At 44.8% G+C, this 24,453-nt stretch overlaps 1 protein-coding gene across 12 annotated transcripts in view; it reads left to right on the top strand.

The window, feature by feature from the left end:
* Positions 1 to 24,453, top strand: part of TRRAP (transformation/transcription domain associated protein) — a 118,730-nt gene that overhangs the window by 92,087 nt on the left and 2,190 nt on the right. For 9 of the 12 annotated variants that reach the window (XM_058569264.1, XM_058569270.1, XM_058569267.1 and 6 more), the window contains 10 exons: positions 3,385 to 3,586; positions 4,829 to 4,993; positions 6,513 to 6,603; positions 7,880 to 8,079; positions 8,863 to 9,124; positions 13,593 to 13,818; positions 15,304 to 15,521; positions 16,998 to 17,182; positions 21,208 to 21,411; positions 21,500 to 21,694. In XM_058569264.1, coding sequence (XP_058425247.1) covers positions 3,385 to 3,586; positions 4,829 to 4,993; positions 6,513 to 6,603; positions 7,880 to 8,079; positions 8,863 to 9,124; positions 13,593 to 13,818; positions 15,304 to 15,521; positions 16,998 to 17,182; positions 21,208 to 21,411; positions 21,500 to 21,694 — 1,948 coding nt within the window. The remainder of the gene's footprint in view (positions 1 to 3,384; positions 3,587 to 4,828; positions 4,994 to 6,512; positions 6,604 to 7,879; positions 8,080 to 8,862; positions 9,125 to 13,592; positions 13,819 to 15,303; positions 15,522 to 16,997; positions 17,183 to 21,207; positions 21,412 to 21,499; positions 21,695 to 24,453) is intronic. The other 3 variants (XM_058569271.1, XM_058569269.1, XM_058569268.1) reach the window with 1 other exon arrangement.

Genomic DNA, 24,453 nt, shown 5'->3' with positions numbered 1-24,453 from the left:
AGAGCTTTAAAGCCTACTTTTCACATTTTCAGTATATAGGAGTTGGATTTTTAGCTTATTTTTAAATAAGGAAGTGATTTTGTCAAGATGAAAGGGTTTTATCCTTTTTTTTTTTTTTTCTTGAAGAAGATTGTCCTGAGCTAACATCTGTGCCAGTCTTCCTCCATTTTGTATGTGGAATGCTGCCACAGCATGGCTTGATGAGCGGTGTGTAGGTCTGCGCCTGGGATCCAAACCCACAAACCCCAGGCCGCTGCAGCGGGGAGCGTGAACTTAACCACTACACCACTAGGCTGGCCCCTTTTTATCCTTTTTTTTTTAATGTATTAAATTCACATGACATAAAATACACCATTCAAAAGTGTACAATTCAGTGGATCATAGTATATTCACAGTGTTATACTGTCATCACCACTTGCTAATTCTAAGACATTTCTGTCTTCCCCAAAAGACGCCACATACCTATTAGCAGTCACTCCTTCCTTATTCTCCCCTTCCTTTGTCCCTTGACAACCACTAATCTACTTTCTGTCTCTATGGTTTGCCTATTCTGAACATTTCACATAATTAGAATCATACACATTGTGGCCCTTTGTGACTGGCTTCTTTCCCTTAGCATAATGTTTTCAAGGTTCACTCATGTTGTAGCGTGTATCAGTACTTCGTTCCTTTTCATGGCTGAATAATATTCCATTGTATATCCATATATTGGATATTTCGGTTGTTTCCACTTTTTGGCTACTATGAATAATGCTGCCATGAACATTCACGTACAAGGTTTTGTGTGGACATGTTTTCAGTTTTCTGGGATCTGTACCTAGGAACGGAATTGCTGGGTCATACGGTATTTCATTTATCTTTTTGAGAAACTGCCAAACGGTTTTCCACAGTGGCTGCACCATTTTACATTCCCACCAACAGTGTTTGTGGTTTCTAATTTCTCCACATGCTAGCCACCACTTGTTATTTTTCATTTTTCTGATTATCACCATCCTAGTGTGACGTGGTATCTCGTTGTGCTTTTGGTTTGCATTTTCTTGATGACTAATGATGTTTAGCCTCTTTTATGTGCTTATTGACCATTTGTATATCTTCTCTATAGAAATGTCTATTCAGTTCTTTTGTGCATTTTTTAATTGAGTTATTTAACTTTTTATTGTTGAGTTATAATTCTTATGTCTGGATATAAGTCTCTTTCAGATATATCATTTGTAGATATTTTCTCACATTGTTTATAGGCTGTCTTCTCACTTTCTTGATAGTGTCCTTAATGCTCAAAGTTTATCATTTTGATGAAGTTCAATTTTCTGTTTTTTTCTTTTGCTTTCTTTTTCTTTTGCTTGTCCTTTTGGTGTCATATCTAAGATACCATTGCCTAACCCAAGGTCATGAGCATTTACTCCGGTGATTCCTTATCAGAGTTTTGTAGGTTTAGCTCTTACATTTAGGTCTTTAATCCATTTTGAGTTAATTTTTAGGTATGACATGAGGTAGTGGTCCACATTCATTCTTCTGCATGTATATATCCTGTTGTCCCAGCACCATTTGTTGAAAAGACGATTCTTTCCCCGGGGCATGGCCTCGGCATCCTTGTTGAAAACCAGTTGACCAGAAATGTATAGGTTTATTTCTGGACACTTAATTCTGTTCCATTGATGTGTATGTTCATTCTTATGATGGTACCCCATTGTCTTGGTTACTGTTGCTTTGCAGTAAGTTTTGAAATTGTGAAGTGTTCTTCAACTTTGTTCTTTTTCAAGATTGTTTGGCTATTTGGGGTCCCTTACCCCTTACCTTATTTCCATATGAATTTTAGGTTATCCATTTAGGCAAAAAAGGCAGTTGAAATTATTATAGGGATTGCACTGAATCTGTAGGTTAATTTGGGGAATATTGCCATCATAACAGTACTGATGTTCCAATCCATGAACACAAGATAGGTTTATTTAGGTCATCTTTAGTTTCTTTTAACAATGTGTTATAGTTTTCATTGTACAAAGCTTGCATTTCTTATGTTAAATTTATTGTTAAATATTTTATTCCTTCTGATATTATTATAGAATGTTTTCTTAACTTTATTTTCAGATTGTCCATTGCTAAGGTATAGAAATACAATTGAATTTTGTTTAATGATCCTATATTTTTCAACTTTTCTGAATTTATTTGCTCTAATAGTTTTTTTGTGGATTCTTTAGGGTTTTTCTGTATATAAGATCATGTCCTCTGCAAATAGAGATAGTTTTACGTCTTCCTTTTCATTCTGGGTGCCTTTATTTTTTTTCTTGCCTAATTGCTCTGGCTAGGACACCCAGTACTAAGTTAAATAGAAGTGATGAAAGTGGGCATCTTAGTGGAAAACCTTTCAGTCTTTCACCATTGAGTGTGATGTTAGCTCTGGGCTTTTCAGATGTGACCTGTATTATGTTGAGGTAGTTTCCTCTATTCCTAGTTTGTTGGGTGTTTTTATCATGAGAGAGTGTTGAATTTTGTCAAATGCTTTTTCTGCGTCAACGAAAATGATCATGTTTTTCTCCTCCATTCTGTTATATGGTATATTGTATTGATTGATTTTTGTATGTTGAACCACCACCTTGCATTGCTGGGATAAATCCCAGTTGATCGTGGTGAGTAATCCTTTTAATACTGCCCATGGATTTGGTTTGCTGGTATTTTTTTTAAGGATGTTTGCACCTATATTCATAAGGGATATGAGTCTGTAGTTCTCTTCTGATGTCTTGTGCATTGTTGGTATGATAGTAACATTGTGCAACCACTGTGGAAGACAGTTGGGCAGTACCTCAAAAAATTAAACATAGGATTATCATATGACTCAGCAATTCCACTCCTATGTATATACCCAAAAGAATGGAAAATGGCTGCTCAAGCACATCCTTGTTCATGAATGTTCATAGCAGCACTGTTTATAATAGCCAAAACGTCAAAACAACTCAGGTGAATGGGTAAACAAAATGTGGATGTGCACAATGGAATAGTATTCAGCCATAAAAAGGAATGAGGTGCTGACACGTACTGCAACATGGATGAACCTCAAAAACACTACGCTAAGTGAGAGAAGCCAGACACAAACAAATCATATAATGTATGATTCAGTTTATATGGAACATGCAGAATAGGAAAATCCATAGAGACAGAAAGCAGATTGGTGGCCCCAGGGGCTGGAGGTTGGGGGAATGGAGAATGACTGCTCAGTGGTTAGGATTTTCTTTTGGGGTGATGAAAATATTTTGGAACTAGATGGGGGTAGTGGTTGCACGACATTTTGAATGTACTAAATGCCCATAAATTATTCACTTTAAAATGATTGATTTTATGTTATGTGAAGTTCATCTAAAAAATATTTGTTTTGATTTTGTGCCCTCACAGGTCTGAGGAAGCAAACAAAGCCTTTTCTGCAGCTGTGCAAATGCATGACGTGCTTGTGAAGGCTTGGGCCATGTGGGGTGACTACCTGGAGAACATCTTTGTGAAGGAGCGGCAGCTGCATCTTGGAGTGTCTGCCATTACCTGTTACCTGCACGCCTGCCGGCATCAGAACGAGAGCAAATCCAGGAAGTACTTAGCCAAGGTGAGACCAAAAGAATTAGCTTTGACCAAAGACCACCTGGTAGCCTTCAAGTTTGGATGAAAATTCAGCTATTTACTAACGCGTGCTGGTGTGAGGCGTTATTTCATGCCTTAACTCTCAATTCCCATCACTCTTCAAAGTCTCTTCCATAGTTCCATTTTTAAGCTGAGAAGACCGAGTCCTGAACACATTCGGGGTCCCATACAAAACTGAGCCTTGAGTCTAGGTCTTAGGACTCCAGTCCAGCGTTCTCTGTGGGATCTCACACTGGACAGAGATTCCTGCAGACTGACGAGGGGTCTGCAAGGGCGACTTACCTGCCAGACACCCAATGGATTCTAATCTCTCACCTGCAGGGACAGCGCACACAGCCACAGAGCTGGTTAGCTCTAGTCACAGGTGACACTGAATCACATGATCTCTGCAAACACTTCAGAGTGAGGTCTCAACTGCTAGAGTTCTCATTCCACGTTGCCCCAGTCTAGCACCAGGGACAGGGTCAGCGATTGACACATGCCCCACGATGACCCTCGTGACCGAGAGTCCTTCTTCAGTATTGCTCCCTCTCGTCCTGTCCTTCCCAAAGAACACAGAAATACAACCCAGAATTAATTCTTGCAGAAAACTTAAGAAAATTGTTCTACTTTTCTGTTTTGTCCATTAAAGGTTTGGATTTTTTAGAATTTCTTGATTTAACGTCAAAATTTGGAACGAACATCAGCACCTAGTAGTTAAAGCCAACTGTAGAAGCACAACCCAATTATAGTAACAGAAAGAAGCTGCCTAAATATCTGACTCCAGATTTGCTGGCTTCTCAATGTAATTGTTTCAGATGTCTGTGGACACCAGGCTGCCGAAATGTGGCCGCCCTGATCCTAGGGTGGTGTTCATCTGAGATTTGTAGCAGAAGTGCCTTTTGTTCTGGTGAGAGCACTTGTGATTAGCAGGTTGGCCAGCTAATCACCTGGCCATCTGTTGCCTCCTTGGGGTCACGGGCCACCCCTGGCCAGCAGATTGGATTGGCATTAAAGCTAAATCTAGAGAAAAACAATAGTCCAATTTTAGATTTTACTTATCTGTAAAATATATATTTTAAGTTTAGCAATATTGCTGGCCCTCTTGTAGATGTGTTTCTGCATTGCCAGTAAAGCTACTCTATAGAGTGTTTTAATGTTGGGGAAAAGTCACGATTAAGGGCCTCAGAATTTTCATTGAACTCTAGAATTTTTTCTCCTGTCTTAGGTGCTGTGGCTTTTGAGTTTTGATGATGACAAAAATACTTTGGCAGATGCTGTTGACAAGTACTGCATCGGTGTGCCACCCATCCAGTGGCTGGCCTGGATCCCACAGCTGCTCACCTGTCTGGTTGGCTCCGAGGGAAAGCTGCTTTTGAACCTCATTAGCCAGGTGGGAATAGCAAGATGTCTTTGTTCACAAAAAAATTGTCTTCATTTCACATCCTTTTTTTCCAGAAAGAAAATGGATGCTCAAAGTATTGAAAATAAGTCAAAGAGATGAGAAGATGTACACATTTAGATATCACTTGATATAAAGCACAATTGAAAGTGATTGAAGAATATATTGAGGTTGAAATGAAATAAACTGGTAGAGGATTATAGTGTTAAAATGCTAATTTCTTTGTTTGAACATGTTGTCACGTACAATTCAAGTAAAATATTCTCTTAAGATGTGAGATTACTAGTGAGAACTCAGAGTAACTCACAGTGAGATGTGTGTCTGATTGAGATCTTACAGCTGATTTCCTGCCATGTGCTAGCAGCTCTTCAGAGCTTCCCTTAAGACTAACATTTGCCGTCGTTGTGATAGTCATTGCCCTCCGTACAGTTGCTCGGCTGCAGCTGTTAGAGGCTGAAAGTTGTGCGGGGTGGGGAATTGGACAGGCCAGAGTCCTATAAAAAAGGCTTTAGTGGCCATTATTTGAGAATGGTTCCAGATTGTCCCTCTCCTGTGAAAAGACTGAGGGTAGAGGGAGGACCCAGAAGAAGGACCCAAACATTAGAAATTTGGATACAGTTTAGTCTGAGTACCTTTGACTGTGTGCTGCTTTTTATAAAATTACGGAGTCATAGAACTTTTCATGAATGAGTAGCACTGTAACCAAGCACTTAGGAACATGTGCTCATCCTTCTGTCTATCCTGTGTACTTTGCTCTTTACGTGTGATGCATCATCTGCCTTGTACCCAGAAATGATTTTATTTTTCCCTTGAGAGGCTGTAGCAGTGTTCCTGGGTGCTGGCATTTTGGAGTTTATCTGTTGGGATGTAGATTCAGTTTATTGGGTATTGTCATTCCTTGAACATCTCTAAATGTATGTTAGCCAGCCACCCTGTGGCCTCTGTCTGAGCTAGATAGTATCTACTCAGCCCTTTTAAAGGAGCCATAATAACCCCAGTTTGGTAAAATTGGGGATTCTTACCTTAAATAGAAGATTTTCAGTCTCCTCTTGCTGCAGTCACACAGAGTAAAGTTATTCACTAATGAGCCTCCTTGTCAGTTAGAATCAGGTCACAAGTCCAGGGAGCTGTGCCCAATGCAAAGACTGACTGAGGTCATTGTTTTCCTGCTATCTGCCCGAGTAAGATCTGGGGACTTGTGCGTTTTGCCTTCTTCAGATTTACTGAGTCAAATGGAAGTGTGGTTTCTTTGTCATTGACAGGCCCTGGGCAGAACTGATGAAATGCACCACGTTGATCTTTCTTGGGTCTTTTAAAGCTAAACTAGATGTTTTACTGGTAGTTTAATCCGGCCTCATGAATTAGATCAATGGTGCAGTATTTACTTCCTTGGTCCAAATGCAGACCAGCTCCCTATTTATGATGAGCATCGACTATTTTTAATACAAGTTGTCTTCATCCAGAAGTGCAGTGTGAGCAGTGCTCTTCATTACCCCGTGTCTCTGAGCAGGTTGGACGAGTGTATCCCCAAGCAGTCTACTTTCCTATCCGGACCCTGTACCTGACCCTGAAAATAGAGCAGCGGGAGCGCTACAAGAGCGGTACGTCTCAGTGGGGCCCGCAGCCAGGCGAGGAGGGTCGCTTCGTGGGGCATTCCGTGTCCTGACTGCTGTGGACACACGCCTGCCCCACAGCTCGCTGCCAGCATGTGGGCCGGGCTTTTCTTTAGCCAGTGAGAGGACACTGGGCCCGAGAGGCAAAGCCTGATCTCTGAGTCAGGTTTATGGTTTTCCTCTGACAAAATGAACTGAGTGTTTCATGTACCTGAGTGACTTGATCCGTGAGTAGAAAAAACATGAAATTTTTAGTTAGAAATAATTATAAAGTTTAACTTGCCTCATTAGCTATAAATGCATCCTGGTAAGCAGTATCAATGTCAGTTACTATATGTATGTTATAAGGTTATAAGGAATATCTTCAGCTGTCAGAAGAAATCAGCATAGAAATCAATCTTATCCGATGTAAAAATTTACTCAAAATGTATGACTTTTAATCTATATTGAATAGTCCTAGTATGTAAAGAAATAACTTATTTAATGGTTTTAGATACCCACTAAACATGGTACTTTATAAGCAATTAAAGCACCGTTTGCCTCACAATTTTTTTAATACCCAGACACTCATGCTTCGAGGCCAGAGTCTTTCTAAGCAGGTGACTTTATCTGCTGGACCGTGGTAGCACCGCCCACTGCTGGGTGGGTCAGGAGATTGCACAGTGCATTTCAGCTCTGACCCCCTGGGTCTACCTAGGTGGATTTCTGTTTGGTCATTTGAAAATTGATTTTTTATTCTAAGCAAGCTGAAGCTGTAAAAATGGGCTTCAGGGGCTCACAACATATTTTTCATACAGCAAGTGACTGTATTTTCTTAAAATATTATTTTACACACATGGTTTGGCTTTCCTAGAGGAAAAAATGTAGACTTCCTCATCTACTTTTAGATTCTCTGAGCAAGCATATAATACAAGGAATGCATTGTGAACTACTTTTTCCAAACATTTAAACAATATTCAGACTTACAGTCAGGGTGAAAGGGCAAGTACAGTGAGCACTTGTCCGCCCTCATCCAGGTCACAGTAGGCATGCGCCCTGTTTGCTTTCTCATACAACATGTGCGCTTTTTGCTTTTTACCAAAGCCAGGGTGTACAGGCCCCCCGTGCACCTCTCCTTAGAACCAGGGCATCTCCCACACACTCTCACAACGTGTTAACACACGGCAGGAACCAGCGTTCCTTTGGCCGGTGGGTCCTCTAGAGCACCGAGCTCTCGCATCGGTCAGTTTTGCGCTGACATTGGCGTTGTGTGTGTTGCTCTCAGATTCTGGACAGCAGCAGCCAAGTTCAGTGGGTAACCAGTCCCATTCTGCATCAGATCCAGGGCCCATAAGAGCCACAGCCCCAATGTGGCGCTGCAGCCGAATCATGCACATGCAGCGGGAGCTCCACCCCACCCTCCTGTCTTCCCTGGAAGGCATCGTCGATCAGATGGTCTGGTTCAGAGAGAACTGGCATGAAGAGGTATTTGATCTGATCTTGGGAATGTATTGTTCTGTGTGCTTTTGTGGCTGTGTTATCTTTCGATCATCTGCCTGGTCTTTTTATATATTTGTTGTTGAACTGAATGATGGAGCAGGCAGATAGTTAATGTCTGCACACTAGTGCAGCCTTAAATATTTGAGGCAGAATACTTCAAATGAAAAAGATGAAATTGAAAAAGCCATTTCTGGCCTTAAAATGCTTGCTTGGCTCGCTTCTGTTTGCTCGATCACTTAAATTCCTGAGTTGAGCAGGCAGCAGTGGTGGCTGTGAGCAGGAGTGGTATGTGGGTGACACCCAGGGAGTGAGTTCTCAGTGATGTTTTCAGCAGCCAGGCCCCTCCTTAATGGTGGTTGGGTAAGCTGATGATGAAATAACCAGCCTTCATTGCCCCTAGGCCCCTCGTTACTACTGTGTGTTTTGTGTGTTGCACACAGACGTGCAGCGGTAACACTGAAGCTCTCTGAAAATAAAGTTTTTCCGTGATTAATCAACAGAAGGGTATGTGTGTGACCAAAAAAGTGGGTTTTTTGGTTTTTTAAATGTCCAGGACACTTACTCCTCATTGTTAAAAATGTAGTTCATGGTGTGGAGCACACAGGCATTCCATCTATTCTGCACACGCTGATTTTACACCAACTGTTTGCCAAGTGGCCACAGGAAAAAGAGCTGGTGGCGGTGGGGATGTGCTGGACAGGTGCTTTTTGGTTGGTCAGTTGCTTCAGCGCTCTGTTTTGTGAGTTATCTTTGGTCTATTTCCACCAGGTTCTCAGGCAGCTCCAGCAGGGCCTGGCGAAATGTTACTCTGTTGCATTTGAGAAAAGTGGGGCCGTGTCTGATGCCAAGATTACCCCCCACACTCTCAATTTTGTCAAGAAGTTGGTGAGCACATTCGGGGTTGGCCTGGAGAACGTGTCCAATGTCTCAACCATGTTCTCCAGTGCAGCCTCCGAGTCTCTAGCCCGGCGGGCACAAGCCACTGCTCAGGACCCCGTCTTCCAGAAGCTGAAGGGCCAGTTCACGACCGGTGAGTCTTGCTTTGCTCTTCCTGTACTAGGGAAGGTTCCACTTACTGTTTCTCCTCGGTCTTTAACACCGAAGCTAATTGTATTCATTCATTTTCATCAGCACTGTACTGGGTGAGCTGGTTATACTGTGTTTAAAATGCAGACCCCGATCACAAGGAAATCGTGACGCTCACCAGGCTGGGATTACACGTCCTTCTCTGCAGTGAAGGGTCAAGGTTTGGAGCCAGAGCACTGGGCTCCACGTCAGGGGTTATAAACAGGGTGGTTTTAGGACGAACCCGCTCTTGCTGTCCCATCCCTCCCTCCACTTGGTTTTCGTGTGAAAACTCGATGGTATAAGGTGAGGCAGTGGGACTCAAAGGTGCAGGGCTCGAGGTGACAAGTGAAGTTCAAACTCGTAGTGGATTCTGGAGGCACAATGATAGGGAGACTCTATTTCATTACTTGTCCCTGGTTCAGGTTCACACGTTTCCCTAGACCCACAGGAGCATGAATCCTGGCTCCACTACTTTCTGGGTGACCTGAGGTGAATGGTCCCGTCTCCCTTAGCCTGAGTCTTCATCTGTCACATAGGGCCCCTAGTCCCCCAGTGCGCATGCAGGCGTGACCAGGTCCCCTAGAGCTCGGAGTGTTTGTTCCCACGATGTCTGCCTCCATCCCCGTTCCTCTGGCAGAGGAGCCCGGGGTGGGCTCTCTCCCCTGGGAGCACTGGGTCCCAGCCTTCAGCCTGAGGAACTTCTGCAGGCTTTTATGTCTTAAGTGTCAGCACAGGAGTGATTATCAGGTGAAAACAAGATTTGTCCAGTAAAATGTTCCAGATCTAAAGGAAATGCTTCAGCTTAATTACTGCTTTTGTAACTCTTTAAAACATTTTCTTCACTGATGTATTAAACCATAGAATAAATTGTTCACATTTTTAGATATTTAAAGTATCTTTTAACAATTCATATCTCAGAGAACACAATTAAAAATATGTGTGTATGTAGAGTAGATTGAACTAATGTAAAAGAGAATATTTATCCCACTAATTGCAAAGGATACTTTGCAGTTACGGCCATGACTTAACTTTAAATCCATCTGAAATACAGTGTGTGCCCTGCTTTCCCTCCAGGCAGCCCTGGGTGCTGGGCTTCCTGCTCCTGATCTGTGAGTTTGGCATTAGATCAAGGGGCTTCCACTGACGAACCAGCACCTTGGGGAAAGCACTCTGAAAAATAAAATATGAGTCATGCCCTCTCATGTCTTTTACCCTGAAGTGCTTCCATCATCCTAGATTTTTGCTTTGTGAAGTTCACGTGACGTGTGGTGTGACACCCTTCTCTGAAAAAGCAGGAGTCTGAGATGCACTTTTTGTGGAAGCCATCATATTTCACTTAAAAGAAGTGATATTCAGTATGTCTTGATCTTAAAATACCCAGATCATTAAATCAAATAGAGAATTAGAAGTTGGAAAATCCAGATCATCTGGGTTTTGATGTTAAAAAGATGACAAAAACTGAAACTTGAAAGAAGACAGCTGTGAGGCTCACACTGGAGTGGGTTTCAGAGCCTTCAGAGCTCTCCAGCTGTCCCGGTCGTCTGTGCCCGGGAAGGGCCCTCTCCCTGTTTCAGCACCGTGTTCTCGTCTGCAGAGAGAAGGAGGGTTATACTTCATGCTCCAGCAACATCTCGTGTGTTGGCTGTTGACGAGGAACCTGTGAGGAGGTGAAAGGAAGTTCAGAAACAGTACATTGAATTGACCCCAGAGCGTGGAGACTGACTTGGTGCAGGCGCTTGTATAGGGATGTTTATAAAGCCACTTGATTTGTGATAGCCCCAAACTGGAAACCACCTGAATGCCCCTCGGAGGAGAATGGATGAACAGTCTGGTACTTTGATGCTCATATGAAACGAATAAAAGGACTTAACTATTGATACAGCGCCTTGGATGAACCTCAAAGAAATTACGCCGAGTGCAAAAAGCCAATCTCAAAAGGACACCTACTGCGTGATTCTTGTGTATGAAGCATTTGTGAGATAACATCCTAACAGAGATGGAGAAGGGATTAGCGGTGGCCGGGCCTCAGGGGTGCGGGGAGGAGGAGGTGGGGCTCTAAGGGGTGATACGCAGTCTGTGGTGTCAGACAGGAGAACGTCATGGTTGTAGTGCTGGCTTTGCAGCACTACCCGTGTGACGATGCGTAGAGACACGCACTTGCAGAGCACACCTGTAACTGGCGAAACCTGAATCAGCCCTGTGGATTGTGCCAGTGCCAATTTCTTGGTTTGGGGAAGGGGTGTCTGGCTCTCCCTGTACATTTCTTTGCACACCTGTGAGTCTATATTTATTTCAAAATAAAAGTTAACAAAAAGAAACAAGAAAAAGAGATTGCATCAAGATCAGGCATGAGCCTGTAGCACCTTCCTGATCCAGAGTTGAGAAGAAAGGGCCCCTTGTGTGAAGCTGCCTATGTCCCTGCTGGGTGGCCTCTGTCACAGCTCTGCTCTGAAGTGTGGGGGAGTTCCACCTCCTCTTGCATTGGTGCATGAAGACCTCTCCAGCCACCTGCTCACGTGAAGTGGTGCTGAAGTTAAAGGGAAACCAGTAAATGCCATGAAAAAAACTCAAGAACATACATTGACTTTCATAAAACTGACTACAACTGTGTACATTAGACTCACCCATGGGCGTGATGATTGGGACTGTCGGGCTAGCCAGGTATTATACCAAGCGCCCCGTTCATGCTCCCTCATTAAATTTAACCCTTATGTGTTGGTGCTGTTCATCAGTCCTCTTCCTGTTTTATGGATGAGAAAAATGAGGCTCGGAGAGGTTAAATAACGTGCTTAAAGTTACGGAGCTGGGAAGTGGACGAGCTGGGCTTTAAACCCAGGTCTGCCCTGCTTCCCCGGCTGGGCTCAAAAGTGCAAACCACACAGTGAGTGTCAGCTTCCTTAGGGGGTAGGCTCTGGAGTCGGCTCCTCACCATAGTTACCTCAGAAATCATGTACCCTGCCCATGAGATATGGCACACAGGGTTTCATGTCCGCCAGGTCTCCTTTGACCAGGTCTGACAGCCTGATTTTTCTCCAGCATTTGGACTAGATCACTTTCTGGGTCGAGCCCCAGATAGTGCAGCTCTGTTTAGGGGCCGTTTTGTGGGAAGCGTGTGGTGGAGTGGTGTGTGGTGTGTTTGCGAGCGCTCAGAGTTGACTTAGTGTGGCTTAAATAGCACCTGGCAGAGCGCCCGAGGTTGTGGCTGGGGAGAGCAGAGGACGGGTTCCCACCTGGACGGCCACATCCCCTCAGGCGCCTCTTGTGTCGCTGTTGAATGAGCCTTCACCAGTTCCTGGTTCCACATTTACGTTGGTGACCCCTCAGTCACTTTCTCTGCATTTAGCTCCAGTCCAACCTGCAGCAGCCCTGGAGAAGGGGGCCTGGGGCAGGGGCAAGTCTTTGCTGAGTCTGCAGGAGGCTCTGCCCCAGGCAAGGCGGTGGGATGAGGGGACAGGAGTGTGGACAGGGCTCCGCGCCTTCCAGGGCAGCCCTGCCCGGGCTTACCCCACACGACTAACTCTGGGCAAACAGGAGTGTGGGAGAGCGTTCAAAAGAGGCGCTGGAGAGACTGCGCACCTTCGAGACCTTCAGCTCGTGTGGAGGTGCCTCTGCCGCGTCACGCAGCCAGCGTTTCGTTTGGCCACAGGATAATTGGTCCTTGTCACCGTGAGGACAGTGCCCCCTGTGGCTCCCATGGGGTCTACGTCTCAAACAGAAATGGTTGGGCTTACCCTGACCAGGCTCTGGCAAGCTAGGCGATGAGAGTCCCTTCCACCACTGGCGCTAATCTGGGTGGGAATTGAGGTTGGTTCAAAAGACTTTTCAATTTAATTGACCTTTTAATATTGACTCTCAAAATCTGAGATCTACAGTAATCAGTTTTTTAATTGCTTAAGCAAAAACTGCATGTTTTCTATTTTTGTCATTTTGATTTTTTGCCTTAACTCCTGATGAGCTGAGTTATACTGTAGTATTCTCCTAGATATTTTTTTTCTCGCCTTTAGCTTCAGGTTGACTTTTGTGTTGGCTTTTGACTCAGGGAGGGGCCTTAGTTTCTGGGTGTGATGCTTGCTCTCTGAGGCGGGGCTGCCGTCGGGTGTTGATCTCTAAGCCTGGTGCCTTCTATGCAGGAACCTCCTGAGGCCCTGCGTGCGCCTCAGCGCGTCATTTCCTGAGAGGAGCTGGGATTGGGGGTGGGCTTTCCCCTCCTCCAGTCCCAGACAGTGGGTGAGACCTCCCACCCGGGGGCTCCTCTTGGTCTTTCAGGCCTCAGCTTAGCCTTTAAAGAGCAAGAGGGACTTGCAGCGCCGTGCTCCCGGCTAGGTATAAAGCATGCCGGGTTCCTAGCTGGGAGGTGCTTGAGTAGTGATTTTATAGTGAATTAGAAATAACCCAGATGACTAAAAATGTTTTTTAATCTTATTTTGAAGATTTTGACTTCAGTGTTCCAGGATCCATGAAGCTTCATAATCTTATTTCTAAGTTGAAAAAGTGGATCAAAATCCTGGAGGCTAAAACCAAGCAACTTCCAAAATTCTTCCTCATAGAAGAAAAGTGCCGGTTTTTGAGCAATTTCTCAGCACAGACAGCTGAAGTAGAAATTCCTGGAGAATTTCTGATGCCAAAGCCGACACATTATTATATCAAGATTGCTCGGTAAGTGAGCCTGACCTGGCCCCTGATTGCTAATAGTCATGCCCCCGGGCACACAGAGCCTCGTGAGGGGCCTCCAGGGCAGACCCAGGGCAGCATTTCAGATGGTAATTCTCTGCTCTGTGCTCTCCTGTCCTCTGAAATGAGAGAGCACAAGGTTGGTCCTGGAGTTGAGTGATCAAGCACCTTAAAGGGTCTGGTCTAACTGATGGTTAAATGTCTCGTTTGCAGCAAGTTATGTCTGTTTTCAAATGATCCTTTTCTGAATCCTCATAGAACGTACAAAATAAAAAGTTTCCCAGTCTTTTATAAACTCTGAAAGCGCGGTATTCAAAACAGGATCGGACGACTGTATTGCATCTCATTTGAAATGTCAGAGGAGCTATGAATAGGCTTCCCTTAACAAATAGGTGTTTCATTTTTATTTCTAAATCAGACACGGTGCTCTGCTTTTCCATACGTCCAGAATTCCGTGTCCCTTGCCTCGGAATCTGACTTGTGTCCTGGCCAGCCCTCCCTCCTCCCTGACTTCCATCGTGGCCAAGGGCCCCCCGCAGCGAGAAGGCGAAGGCTCGCGCCCCAGGGCCCCTGCTCCTCGCTGCCGCAGTGTCACACGGGGCTGTCCTGCTGCCGACGTTCAGTCCCCGGTCCCTCCCAGCTCTGCTGCTGGGAGACTCAGAGCCGGCTCGCAGCCCATCTCCAGCTGTTCAGGTTGGGCAGCGGCAGGATTATTTGGACTCCAGCTCCATCTTCTCTTCCACCGTCTTTTTTCTCTTTGCCGCAGTTTCTTCTCTTGTGTTATAAGATACCGCTGCACTGTTTATACCTTGTCAGAACTGGGTGGGTGTAAACAAACCAGCAGATGACTGCTGTAACTGCACAGTCTGTTTTTCCATGACAGGTTTTTTTTTTGTAATTTTTCTTTTATTGGTGAGGAAGATTCACCCTGAGCTAACATCCGTTGCCAATATTCCACTTTTTTCTCCCTTCTCCCCAAACTCCCAGTACGTAGCTGTGTGTCATAGTCATAGAGTTGTAGCTCTTCTATATGGGACGCCGTCTCAGCATGGCCTGATGAGTAGGGAGTAGGTCCGTGCCCAAGATCCAAACCGGCAAACCCCAGGCCGCAGAAGCGGAAGCGGAACGCGCGAATTTAATGGCTAGGCCGCTGTGCCGGCCCTCTTTTTTTTAATTTGTTTTTTGCTTGAGGAAGATTAGCCCTGAGCTAACATGCGTGCCAGTCTTCCTCTTCGGTGTATGTAGGATGCCTCCACAGCATGGCTGATGAGTGGAGTAGGTCCACACTTGGGATCCGAACCCGCGAACCCAGGCCGCCAGAGCAGAGCGCGCAGAACTTGAACCACTCGGCCACGGGACCAGCCCTCCATGACAGTTCTGACTACCATTTTTGTAAAGCTCCATTTTCTTAAAGAAAAGGATTGGAAATTGAGATTCAGGGAGTTGGTGTTTGCTTGCTTGTTTCGGTAGGTTCATGCCGAGGGTGGAAATTGTGCAGAAGCACAACACCGCTGCCAGGAGACTGTACATCCGTGGGCACAACGGCAAGATCTACCCGTATCTCGTCATGAACGACGCCTGCCTGACGGAGTCTCGCAGGGAGGAGCGTGTGCTGCAGCTGCTCCGCCTACTCAACCCCTGTCTGGAGAAGAGGAAGGAAACCACAAAGAGGCACTTATTTTTCACAGGTACAAGAGCCGCACTTTGGGGGTGACCCAGCAACACACATGAGCCTTGGAGGTTTTCCTGTGTGCCATCTGCTAGCAACTGGGGATGCCCTGAGCTACGCCAAGCAAGGAAGGCCTTGGAATGAGGCACAGGGCCCCCAGACAGGGACTCTGCTCCTGGAGGAAGCTCCTCACCAGCTCTTGCGCCCCTCAATGCAAGACGGGTGCTTCCGGTGTTTGTTTGGGAAAGGAGGCCTGTGTGTGTGCGCACTGCCATCTTGATTTCCCAAGGAATCTTCCCGTGCTCTGGCCAAAGCTGGGCTGAGCAGAGGGCTCGTTGTGGGTGTGTGAACAGCACACTTCAGTTTTAAGTGAGGTCTCTGAACTCCTCCTGGACCCCACACTGCAGTACGTGGGCACTGCCTGAGCTTGCCTTCCTGGAGTGAAGTGCAAGACTCGGGAACGTCGAGAAGCCCCACGTAGGCCACAGAAATCTTGGTCAAGTGGCAACCAGCCACCCCTGAGTGAGCCCTGTCCGTACTGAGATGTTGTGGGTGATTCGTGAGTGACCCATATCTGTCTGTAATAGGGGCACAGATGACACGTCTATACTCCCACCCAGAGAAGAGAACCATTGTTAAAACATTTTAGCATTTAGTCCCTGAGGTTAGGAGACCATTGCAATGCATATTATCTAGTCCTGTATAGACCTTTCTTCTGATAGCCAAAGTGTAATCCAGCTCACTTTGACCTAAAATCTCTTACCCTTAAGTTCAGTATCGCCCAAAATAAGTAGATTAAAAAAACAAGTCTGTAGAAAGCTGTGTGCATTTTAACGTGTACGTAACATGATCTGTAGTGTTGATCCCAGCTGTGGGTATTAGATTGTTCTTTACTTCTTACAAAGAAACAGATTCTTGGTTAGCACCAAATGGTGGTCCTAATATATGCCCTGGAGTCCTTTGGGAATTTCTTTATGGATTGAAGCCATGGCAGCAAGCCACTGTCTGTGGTTTAACTGACATTAGACTGAACTAACTCTCTGTTCATGAGAAGTCAGCGGCGTCTGTGTGTGCCCCATGCCAACACTCAGTCCGTGTGCAGGTGGTCAGAGTGGCCTAGAGACCGGCCGGTGCAGACTCAGTGTCACAGCTGCCACTTGCTGGCTCAGCAGCACCAGTGCCGCTGGGAGAGTCTCTTTATTTTTTATATTTTAAGATTGCCTTCTAAAGAATTTCTGTTCCTCTGTGTCTTAAGCACAGGGTGATGGGCAGCTCCGGCTCCGTCCCCCAGTAGATGGGGCTTCATGCCATGTGCTGGATCAACACGTGGTGTGTGACCAGAGTTCTCCCAGCTCTCGCTCGGTACACGCTTTCTCTGCTCACGAAGAGCCCAGGCACCTCTGCTCCCGAGATGTCCCTGAAGGTGAAGTCAAGTGCGGCCCTGTAGTTATTCGCTCTCAATCTGCCCCCCATTTCTCTTCCCCTTTCTCCTCAGTTCCACGAGTTGTGGCAGTGTCCCCACAGATGCGCCTCGTGGAAGACAACCCCTCTTCTCTTTCCCTCGTGGAGATCTACAAGCAGCGCTGCGCCAAGAAGGGCATCGAGCACGACAACCCCATCTCCCGTTACTATGACAGACTGGCCACGGTGCAGGCACGAGGGACCCAAGCCAGCCACCAGGTACTGAATCGGACGGTCAGGAGGGCAGGCTGCTGCCTGAGGCCTCAGGTGCGGCTGCGTCCATGACAAGGGTGCTTAGAAGAGTAGCGGGGGTTGAGAGGCACCTTTCTCCCTGAGTGACTGGGGAGATGGTAGAAACAAGGTGGCCATGGACTTTAGTGAAGTGACATTTGCCACAGACTGTTTGTTATAACAGGACAAAGAGGTGAGTTTTCAGCCGTGAGAGGTTCATAATCCTTTACCTGCACCTACAGAGAAGCTCAGAAATTAGGATTTTAAAAATAACTTTATGGCCAACTCATTTGGCGGCCAAACCTGGTCTAAGTGACGTGAGGCTGTTCATGCACGTCATGTTCGTGTGTATCTGGCCTGCTATGGGGCATGAGGTAGTGCAGGGTCTGCAGTGGGTGTGCTTTCTAAAGTACAGAAGGTGGCGGACCCCGAAACACGTCGGGCTCAGCTGTTTTGGTTGCCTCAGGTGGGAGCACGGTGCCCACCGCAGGAGTCCTGGACCACTCTGGTCTGCACACGTCAGGTGGGCAAAGGTCCCACTCCACCCGCAGATTCCTGCCCTTGGTGGAACGCAGGGCAGGTGTGGTCTCTGGATGAGAAGGTTTTGTGCGGGATCGTGGGCATCACATGAGGAAGGTACTTTGGCCTGCTCCCCAGATGCCACTGTGGTCCTTTCTGCGCTTCCCAAGAGGGCCTCACGGTTTCTAGGAGAGATGCTACAGAGCTGGGAGCCATCGCCTTGCCTCCCTTCCCCCAGGGACTCATTTCGGTTAGTCTGGGTCCTGGAGGACTTTGTTCTGTTTAGGAAGATGGAGCCCGCAGGGTGCTCATTTCACCCGCCGTGGCCGTGCTCAGGGCACAGGCAGGGCCTGAGGCAGTCCAGACTGCAGGGTCTGGTGCAGCCTCCAAGATTCGTGCTGGCAAAGCATGTGGAACCCCTCTATTCTGACTGGCCTCTGTGGACAGCTTGTCACCTCCTTTGGGAATCAGTGTCAACAGGCTTCATTGGGACGTGGGTCACTCCTGGTCACTCTGGACCATGGGCAGTTTTTAGGGGTTTGTGGGAGATGCACGGATTGTATTCCTAAGGCTACATTTACCTCTGCCAGTGTGGGGGTCGGTGACTTCTATTTGCAGATACATGCCCACACCAGAATTCCCCTATTGATTTATAAACAGTGTGTGCCACTGATGAAGCTGGTGATTAGTCCAGCTTAGAAACTGCTAGGGTCCTGCTGGGCCAGCTAGAGATGCTGACAATGATATAAAACAATCCCAGCCTCATGCCCTCTTCTTACTTTTTGTACCCTAGTTTGTTTTATTATTAACTCTGCTCCTTCATCCTTGGCAATTTTTTATAACACCTTTATTGAGATATAATTCAAACGTCATAAAATTCACCCTTTAAAATGGAAGATTCCGTGTCTTCAGTATATTCACAGAGTTGTGCAGTCATCGCCACTATCTATCTTTAAAATGTTTCGTTACCCCAGAAAGAAACCTCACACCCATTGTTAGTCACTCCTTATTCCTCTCTTCCTCTAGCCCCTGACCACCACAGATCTTTCTTCTGTATGAATTTGCTTATGCCGGACATATCATATGAATGGAATCATACCATATGTGGTCTTCTGTGGCTGGCTTCTTTCATTTAGCATGATGTTTTCAAGGTTTATCCATTCTGTAGCATATATCAGTCGTTTGTTCTTTTTATCGCTGAATAACATTCCCTTGTATGAATACACCACATTTAATTTATCCATTCATCAGTTGATGGACTTTTGGATTGTTTATACTTTTTGACTATTATGACTAATGCTCCTGTGAATACTCATGTACATGTTTTTGTATGGGCATACGTTTTCATTTCTTTCGGATATATACCTAGGAGTAGAATTGCTGGGTTATATGGTAACTCTTTTGTTTAACGTTTTGATGAACTGCCAAACGTTTTCCAAAGTGACGGCAGTGTATGAGGTCATTTCTCCACATTCTTGTCAACACTTATTATCCGTCTTTTTGATTATAGCCATCCTAGTGGGTGTGAAGTGCTACCTCATGTTGGTTGATAACTAGTGTTATTGAGTATCTTTCCATGTGCTCATTGGCTCTTTGTGTGTTTTCTTTGGAAAAATGTCTATTCAAGCCCTGTGCTCATTTTTAAATTGGGTGATTTGTCTTTTTATTGTTGGTTCTAAGAATTCTTTATATGTTCTGGATGTAAGTGACTTGATACAAATGACTTCACTTTCTTTCCTGTGTATTGACCATGTTTTCCTGATTCTTTGCGTGTCTCATAACTCTTTGGTGAAAACTGGGTGTTTTAATATCATATGGCAATGCTAGAAATCAGATTTTTCCCCCCAAGGTTTGTTGTTGTTGCTGTTTGTTTGTTTAGTGACTTTCTTGAACTAATTCTGTAAAGTCTGTATTTTTGTTATGTGCAGCCGTTGAAGTCTCTGTTCAGTTATCTCAGTGGTCAACTAGTGATTTGACAGAGATTTTCTTAAATGCCTTGAACCAATAAGTCTTCTACCTTTTTTGAGGGCCTGTGTGTGTGTGTTGGGGCATGCCTTCTACATGCCAGGAAGTTTACAACTCTGCCTTAGCCTTCACTTCCTGCTTGTGCAGAGTCTCAAGGTCAACCAGAAGTGAGAGCATAGGGCCTTCTGAGGTTTTCCATGAGCATGGCCTTCTAGATTCCCAGGAATATGTTGGAGCTTTTCAAAGCCCCTTCTGTCCTCTCATTTCCCAGCTCTTCCTCTTGTTTGGCCAATCTCTTGTGCACTCCAGCTGGTATCACTGCCTCAGCACCTGCGATGTTAAACGGTTGTTGCTGATTGTTTTCAACAAACTCCCTTCAAAGAGGATGTTCCTCACTGAGTGAACTCTGAATTCAATTAGAGACAAGCCTGATAAATTTAGCTTTTTCCAGGAAGCTGCCAGACAGGTCAAATAGTGACAATTCTCTGGGAATGAAGCTTCTTTTGGGATCACCAAACTCATTCTGCCTGCTCCTGTGCTGTTAGGCTTCTAGTTTTTACAGCTGCCATGGTGGCAAGGCTGTTGGTTTTCAGGGCCACTGTGAAGCTGGGGAGAAGGGGATAGGAATAGGACAATCAAACTGCCACAAAGCTCGCTGTTCTCACCAAGACTCAGCCTTTTCTTCCTTGAATAAATGCTGCTTAGATTGTTGCAAGCCTTTGTTTCAATTTCCAAAGTTATAGAAAAGTTTATTTTGATGATTTTTGCTAGTATTCCTATTGCTTTTGTAGAAGAGCAGATTTTGGAAGTCCTCACTCTGCTATCTCAGAAGTTTTTCTTTCCATTTTACAGATGAGGAATGAACAGCAACTGAATGTGTGATTGATGATCTGCATGGTCCTTGGTGCTTAGGGCCTGCATTCTAGTGGTTATTCAGAGCACCTGGGTAGGACTTAGGCTATAACAGACCTTGTGCCTTTTCCACTTGGACTAACAGCAACTAAATTAACTCAATCAAGTTGAAGCCATCTCTAAATTTATGATGTTTGAAATAGTCTTGTGAGTCTTCCAGTACAGAACTCAGTTTAAAGTGTAACATCTGCTCTAATTTTACACCAGCTCCTTCAGTTTATAAAATTTTGTCTTTAATGTGAAGTGGTGGTGTTGATCCCCAACTATTCTTTTGTCCTTTTTGTTAACTGGCCTGGTATATTCTGTAGTTAGCAGGTTATAGTATTCAGATGTTTACCTAAACGCCTGGTAGCACAGCTACTACACTTCTATAATGAGGCTTTTATCCAGACAGCTCTGTGTTGCTTTGAGCACCGGACATGGGACCCTTCCCCGTGGGAAACTGACCAACCTTGTGCATCCCCATGTTTAGTCAAATGACATTGCATATGTCAATATATTTGTCAACAAAATTGACTCTATTGGTGCTAAGTAAGAAATTACAATTTGAGAGGTTTCCTTTTGAAAAAAAATAAGTGAATTAGATGGCAGAGTCATGTAGTGATACATCATTTCAGGTCCTTCGAGACATCCTCAAGGAAGTTCAGAGTAACATGGTGCCACGCAGCATGCTTAAAGAGTGGGCTCTGCACACGTTCCCCAATGCCACAGACTACTGGACCTTCCGGAAGATGTTCACCATCCAGCTCGCACTGATTGGCTTTGCAGAATTCGTCTTGCATTTAAATAGACTCAACCCCGAGATGTTACAGATTGCTCAGGTAATTTGGTATGAATAGCCAAACCCTCTTCTTTAGACATCTGCATTCTGCTATTTAAGTTCCTAAAATGTATCCCTCTGAAATTCAGGACACTGGCAAACTGAATGTTGCCTACTTTCGATTCGATATAAACGATGCGACTGGAGACTTAGATGCCAACCGTCCTGTCCCTTTTCGCCTCACACCCAACATTTCTGAATTTCTGACCACCATCGGTGTCTCGGGCCCACTGACTGCCTCCATGATTGCTGTCGCCCGGTGCTTCGCCCAGCCCAACTTTAAGGTAGGTGATGGGGTCGTCTTGTGGAAGGCACAGACCATGGTTACTCGGTACACCTTGTGGCCCCACAGGAACTGCTGGTCTGCTGACAAGGAGGGAGAGAGCGGGTAGAAGAGCCGCTTATTGCTATACAATGAAAGTTTATTCATTTGGGGGTTTTAAAATGTTCTCTGTCCAGAAGTGTTTAGGATGCTGAGGAACCCAGTTTACACAAAGGAATCTAGGAGCCTCTATTGGATAATCTTCCCCAAATGTTACCGTTCCATGTCAGTTTTGTTTATTCCATTTTGTAGCTACCTTCTGTTCCCATGTTGCAAAACCTCTCTGCTCTCCAAGGGCAGAAGTGTTCTCTGTAGGACGCACGTGTCTTACTAGGGCTGTAGTGACGGGGCCTCAGTGAACGTGACATGTGAGGCACATACTCTCCTCCAGTGACACGAGGTGTGACAAAATGCCCTTGGCCAGTGAAGGTGTGTGACAGCTCTGCCTACAGTGACGGGACAGCAGCTGTCCTGCCACTTCTGGCACCTGCCCTGTGCCCAGCACGGCACTGGCTGCTTTGATGGATTCTTGTCAGATTCTCCCAGCGGTTGTACAGATGGGGCAGGTGAGGGCATGGCAGAGGTCATACAGCTGGGGATTCAAATCCGGTTCATTCTGACTCTGAGCCTGTCTCTTCACCACTCAAATGATTCTCTCTCCACCCGTGGAGACTAAACACAGAATACTTTATTTTTCTTTTAACTAATGAGACCAGTTATATCTGTCCTTTGTGTTTTTTTCCCCAGATGAGCAGTTTGTATCTAGAGAAGCTTCAGACACCAATTGTTTCCAAAAACATCTACTCAGGGCAGTTTTAAGTTATTGAATAAACTCCTGACTGTGAACAAGGACTTCGCATTATACACACATCTTGCTGTTTTTAATGTTAGTTGCACATATCCCTCTATTGGGAATGCTCTTGGGGAAAAGTGTCTGTATGCATGTAAACTTCTATAAACATAAGTAAAATAAAGAGCCTCTAGGTTTCCTCTCGAGTAAGGGGTGTGTGCTCCAGTGCAGTGACTAGCAGTTCATTATATTACCCACTTTGCCTTGAGGCTTGAAATACAAAGTTCTCGTTTAGATAGAAATGTTACATTTCTGGAAACAATCGTAGGATAATCCTTAGAATGGCATTTAGTTTAAACTTTAATTAAAACTTTGAGGAAGAATGAAGAAGTGCTTCTTTTTTTTTTAATTGAGGTCATATTGGCTTATAACATTGTATAAATTTCAGGTGTACATTATTGTATTTCATTTTCTGTATAGACTACATTGTGTTTACCACCAATAGTCTAGTTTTTATCCCTCACCATATATATGTGCCCCTTTATCTCTTTTGCCCTCCCCCACCTCTGGTCACCACTAATCTGTTCTCCTTGTCTATGTGTTTGTTTTCTTCTACATATGAGTGAAATCATAACAGTATTTATCTTTCTCTGTCTGGCTTATTTCACTTAAGCATAATACCCTCAAGGTCCATGTGTGTTGTCGCAAATGGCACGATTTTGTCTTTTTTATGGCTGAGTAGTATTCAGTTGTGTATATGTACCACATCTTCTTTATCAGTTCATCCATTGATGGGCACCTAGATTGCTTCCACATCTTGGCTATAGTGAATAATGCTGCAGTGAACATAGGGGTGCATAAATCTCTTTGAATCGTTGATTTCATGTTCTTTGCATAAGTACCTAGACGTGGGATAGCTGGATCATATGGTGTTTCTTTTTTTGTTGTTTTGTTTTTGGTGAGGAAGATTAGCTCTGAGCTAACAGCTATTGCCAGTCCTCCTCTTTTTGCTGAGGAAGATTGGTCCTGGGCTAACATCCCTGCACATCTTCCTCTACTTTATATGTGGGACATCTGCCACAGCGTGGCTTGATAAGCAGTGTGTAGGTCCACGCCCGGGTTCTGAACCTGTGAACCCTGGACTGCTGAAGTATAGTGCGCAAACTTAACCACTACACCACCAGGCTGGCCCCATATGGTATTTCTATTTTTAATATTTTGAGAAATCTCCATACTGTTTTCCATAGTGACTGCACCAGTTTGCATTCCCACCAGCAGTATATGAGGGTTTCCTTTTCTCCACATCTTCGCCAACACTTATTATTTCTTGTCTTGTTAATTATAGCCATTCTGACGAGTGTGAGGGGATATCTCATTGTAGTTTTGATTTGCGTTTCCCTAATAATTAGTGATGTGGAACATCTTTTCATGTGCCTGTTGGCTATCTATGTATCTTCTTTGGAAAAATGTCTATTCATATCCTCTGCCCGTTTTTTGATTTGGTGGTTCATTTTTTTCTTGTTGAGTTGTATGAGTTCTTTATATATTTTGGAAATTAACCTTTTGTCAGATATATGATTTGCAAATATTTTTTTCCCAGTTGGTGAGTTTTTTCGTTTTGTTAATGGTTTCCTTTGCCGTGCAGAAGCTTTTTAGTCTGATGTAGTCCCATTTATTTTTTCCTTTGTAAAGGCTGTCCATGTTTTAAAGGTCTGTTACACCTTGGAGTAACACCCTGCGTTATTCTTTGCGTAGACTGTGCTGGTGTAAATGGGGAAGAATTGGCCTTCTCCAAACTCTGGGCCCAAATTCTTTCATAGCCTAAATATAGTGAATGACTTTAAGTTCACCTAAAATGTAGACCATTCTGTATGGGAATGTCTTCTAAAAACACATTCTGTTGGTACCAAGTAAGGCAGAATAAAACCCTC

This window comes from Diceros bicornis, chromosome 26 (genome assembly GCF_020826845.1).
Source record: "Diceros bicornis minor isolate mBicDic1 chromosome 26, mDicBic1.mat.cur, whole genome shotgun sequence".
NCBI classification, from domain to species: Eukaryota; Metazoa; Chordata; class Mammalia; order Perissodactyla; family Rhinocerotidae; genus Diceros; species Diceros bicornis.
This window is presented reverse-complemented; position numbering and strand designations above follow the sequence as displayed.